The sequence below is a fragment of the Rousettus aegyptiacus genome, unplaced genomic scaffold (assembly GCF_014176215.1).
Source record: "Rousettus aegyptiacus isolate mRouAeg1 unplaced genomic scaffold, mRouAeg1.p scaffold_m13_p_7, whole genome shotgun sequence".
Taxonomy (NCBI): Eukaryota; Metazoa; Chordata; class Mammalia; order Chiroptera; family Pteropodidae; genus Rousettus; species Rousettus aegyptiacus.
In genome coordinates, this window is record NW_023416310.1 from 14,024,536 (window position 1) to 14,029,307 (window position 4,772).

The window sequence follows — 4,772 nt, forward strand, 5'->3', positions numbered from 1 at the left end:
TTAGGATTGTCTATAATTGACCAGGAGGCAGGACCCTTCTGGAGTGGGGAACTATTACACGTGAAACTATTTGACTAATCCCAGCTGGACTTGGATTCCTATAGCCGTATTGACAAGTGATTCACTCCAGAACTATGTTGGGCATTAGAATCAGCTGGGGTCTATAGCCATGCTATTCTAAACAAGCCCGATCCCATCTTATCTCCTCGGAAGTTAAGCAGGGTTGGGTCTGGTTAGTACTTGGATGGGCGACCACCTAGGAAGACCAGGTGCTGTAGGTGTAAAAAATAAAAAATAAATAAAAATAACGGATTGTAAACTGACAAGGTCCTTGCAATCTGTGAGATCAACCAAGGGTTGCCTTGCCTAAAAAAAAAAAAAAAAAAAAAAGTATCAGCTGGGGAGACTCAAAAATACCCACAAATTCTTGGGTGACAGACAACCTAGAACCACAGAATCAGAATTAAAGGGCGCTGAGTCTCGGAATCTCTATTTTTTAAAAAGATAACTGAAGTGGACAGTAAACAAATGGGCATGTGGGAACCACTGATTTGGAGAACCCACTGATGGTGTAGTGGATTAAAAGAAGACCACTGGTAGTAGCCAAGGCTCCTGCTTCCTCCATCTCTTTATCCTGCAGTTCTTTTAAAATGGAGAAGAGAAGGCACAGAAAACAGCAACTTTATATTGGTTTGAAAGGTAAAGCGACATATTAAAAAAAAACCTGTATAGATAGCACTAGAACCACAGTGGGGTGCTCTCTAGTTCCATCTTCATTTTTTCTTTAAGTAATCCAAGTCAGCAACCTTAAATTAATGCAGAGACAAATGACCTGAAAATCATAAGACTGTTCAACTACCAGGTTTATCATTTACTGGCTGTATAATCATGAACGAGTCTCTTAATGCATTTCAGTGTTATTAAGATAGAAATAAAAGTGATGTAATGATTATAAAAGGTCTTGCACGTCAAAGTGCTACACCAAATTTAGAAGTCAGCCATCTCCTCGATCCCTGCATCTCTACTTCATTAACGATATACTTCTTTGCTTTTCTAGCATTTGAAATCTGTATCATCTGTATCTATATCACTCTTCCTTCTTTATATTTGTATCGTGGCTCTAACCTTTTCCACAAAGCCCTATCTTGAGATTCCATCTACAACCATCTTTCCCTTCTCTGGCAGAATTTTCATTTTTATTATTTACTGTTTTGTTCTCTAATCGCCGCATCTATAGCAGGTATTTCCCCAATATCTCTGTAATCTCTTCCAATATCATCACATTCATTCAACAACAAAAAATTTATTGTGGCCTACCATGAGCCACACACTCTAGGCACTCAAAGTAAATGCAGAAATCCCTATCTTTGTGGAGCTTACATTCTAGGGCAGCAGGCAATGTGGTATCTGGGAAGAATCAGTTCCTATGCAGCAGAGATGAATGAGAGGTGAAACTAATCCTGGCATAAGGAGATTGCCTATAATGTAGAAATTCCAGTGGGAGGGGAGCAAGGAAACAGGCAATTCTAGCTAAAACAGAGTAAAGTGGATTAGACGAAGAATGGACTGGTTGGGAATGTGGGGTAGGAGGGATGGTGTGGAAAGACAAAAAATAAATAATTAAATAAATATGTAAATAGGCATGTTAAAAGATAAGTGCCCAAACAAACAAAAAATAGAGCATGTGAGGGGGGCTTGGGCATGGGTTGCAATTTTAAAGACCAAATACTTGAGAAAACAGGTTAGTGCTCATCGGTTTACAGATAAGCCTTTTTAAATCCTTACTCACTAACCTACCTTTGCTGCACACACATCCACATGCACATACACAAAATCTCCTCTAAATCAACTGAGACAAAAAAACAAAGAAAAATCAGTATGTGTACAAGCACATTTGGAAAACATGCAAAACACAGTCAAACTATCAACAGTCAACAGTCAAGCTGGAGTACAAAGTAGTTGTGCTTTTGGAATTCAGCCTTAGCTACTACCCAATCAGGAGGGCTTCCGTTGGAGCAGCTGGGTGAACTTTACCCTAAATCTACTGTGCTAGCAAAAGAAAGAGAGAAACCTTTTCCCCACTTTTCTAATCATTTTAATAATTATCTCAAAAAGACAAATACAAGACCTAATACTAAACAGTGGAGAGAGCTGGATTATGCTGACGCAAATTTCAAATATGAAAGTGTTACTTTGGTTGTAACAATCAACAGTTTTTCTCAATATTCAAAGGGATAGGATCAAGGAAGGGACAGGATTAAGAAAGTGAAAATAAAATTTAAATACACATCATCCTCTAGAGTATTTGTCTCTAAGTTCCTGTGAAATTATTTTACCAGTTACATAATTAGAAATTTAGATTTAGGGCAGAAGTAGAAATTAAACAAGATATTTTAGTCAAGATGTGATTTTCATTTGACAGCAATATTCAGCATTTAGCACTCATAGAGGAAGAATGGGTTAAAGCTTCAAGAATCACAAATTAATTCCAAGATAATTCAATCATCTGCCAATAAATGTCATAATCTCATTAAATGTTTGGCAATGCCTTGGCACAGACTTTCAAGATGAAAGACCAAACTGTTGAGTCTAAATGGCAATCCAGGTGTGCAGATAAGTTTAAATTCACTTTCTAGACATTTTTAAAATAAGTTTAAATTCACTTTCTGGACACTTTTTCAATATTTATAAATTGCTATTAAAAGGGGCAATAACTATATTTTCTTATATTTTCTTATTGGTGAAAGCATAATGCAATGTATATGTGCACATGTGTATATGTTTCTATACAAAAAATAGAAAATCTAATAACTTCTCATTACATATGTAAAATATAAAAATAACTTTTAAAAATTCTGATATATATAGAATCTGAGTGCTTCCAGGAAGGAAAGTGTAATATCTAACATTTACTGAGCACTTACTCCATGAAAAACTGCTTTACACTTAAAATAACTCCTTTAAAGCCCACAGGTGGAATTATTCTCCATGTTACAAATGAGAACATAGAAATTGCCCAAGGTCATCATATGGTAAAAGGCAGAGCCAGGTTCACAGAAGTCAGACCCCAAATTTAATCATTTTAATTGCTCTGTCATGCTATTTCTCATTTCAAAGTAGAGCCATAGTCCCAATCATTCATTTTACAGTTGAGGAAAAGAAAACCCAGTTAGATTAAGGTATTTGTCCAGGGTCGCATAATGACTACAAACTACGTGGCAGCAAAAGAAAGAGAAACCAGCCACTAATCCATTAGAAGTACCTTAAAACTAATGCAAGTGCAAGTTGAAAAATATACACTTGATTTTCTAAAGCGTTAAATAATAAATGCAGAATACAGGAAACAAAACAGACTACAAGGTAACATGTGAGTGGTAAGAGAATGGGCAGTTCTTTTTTCTTAACCCGTTTCCTCAACCTTTATATTTCAATTTTTATAATTTGGTGCACACATACAGCAGTCCTGTGGAAACTAAAAACAGAGGTTGAAATAAGAAAGGAGAAAAAGATTCAATCATTCGAGATTAACCCCTTATCGTAAAGTGAGACTCCAGCTACCTGTCTGAAATCAGCACAAAATCAGTGGTTCAGGAGGAGGAAGGCATATTATAAATTAAATTTCTAATTAAGTAACCAGTATTAAGTACACTATGTAATAAAGTCAATTTCACCTTATAGATTTGAGATGGGAGGAAAATACTTAATTTTCCACAATCATCTACTGTCTCCCTTTCATTGCCAGTTGAAGAGAAAAAGATAGCTAATGTAAGATAACTGGTATTGTCAGAAACTAGAAATAGTTCTTAACATCTAACATTTCTTAAGATACACGTATTTGTGTATTTTTAAGAACTTGTTCTTAGCAAATTGCAGAACCGCCGCTTGAAATTCAACATACTATACATTCACAGTGGGGTTATTGGAATAGCAAGAGTTGAGCTCCTTATTAAAAAATGTGGTAAACACTGGTTTTGAGGGAGGGGTGCAGACAGTGGGAGTAATTTGCAAGGCTAGTTAATTCCATCCAAGAAGCTTTTAGATAGCTCTTGTTACGGGCAAGTTGCCGTGGAGCCATAAAGATGTGACAGACCGGACTGTCCCAGGCGTAGAACTCCTAATAGGGACAAGTCCAAGGCCATCATTAAAGAAACTAAGACGGGCGTGTGAGCCCAGAAGTGAGAAGGGGAGACCTGCCTGCACAAAGTGCCAGACTGGTGGACAGGACTCAAACTACGGAGCCTGAATTGCTGTAGAAATCGGAATCGTGAGAATGGAAATGACAGTCCCTTCACAAGGACACAGGAAACCGATCGCAGGGCAGTATCCCTCCCCACTCCGATCCAGGGCTGGGGCCCCGGGCGGGGACAGGGAAACGGCAGCGAGTGGAAGACGCGGATCCGAGACCTCCCCAGTCTCCTCAGGAGTTCTGTCCAGGCTCACCTGGGCAGCGCAGCGTCCTGGAGGCAGTGAAGCGGCTGAGGCTACCAATTGCCCGGGAGGCCACCATCTTGTGCAGAAAAGGACGAAAGTGGTAAGCGCTTCAAGTCCTGGCGGCCAAGCAGAAGACTTTTCTTCTAGCAGCCCAGCCCTGGCTAGGCGTCCAACGTACTGCCTGACTAAAACGCCAATACCGAATTGCCGCAGGCCTCTTAGCGTTGCCCTTCCCTTCCGGATAATGGGACGGAAAAAACTCTTTCTCCACTGGAAGGAAGGAGGCCCATGGAGGAGAGGTGCGGAGCCAAGTTTTCCAGTCAGGCGAACAGTGGGGCAGC

General features: G+C 39.2%; 1 protein-coding gene and 1 pseudogene across 1 annotated transcript in view; one reads left to right on the forward strand and one right to left on the reverse strand.

Annotated features, from left to right (window-relative positions):
- HADHA (hydroxyacyl-CoA dehydrogenase trifunctional multienzyme complex subunit alpha) overlaps window positions 1-4,586 on the reverse strand; it is a 39,572-nt gene extending 34,986 nt beyond the window's left edge. Inside the window, exon 1 of the mRNA XM_036224065.1 lies at window positions 4,441-4,586. Within this exon, the coding sequence (XP_036079958.1) occupies window positions 4,441-4,507 (67 nt within the window). The 5' untranslated portion in view covers window positions 4,508-4,586. The remainder of the gene's footprint in view (window positions 1-4,440) is intronic.
- LOC118605685 lies at window positions 160-281 on the forward strand (annotated as a pseudogene).
- Window positions 4,587-4,772: the final 186 nt, after the last annotated feature.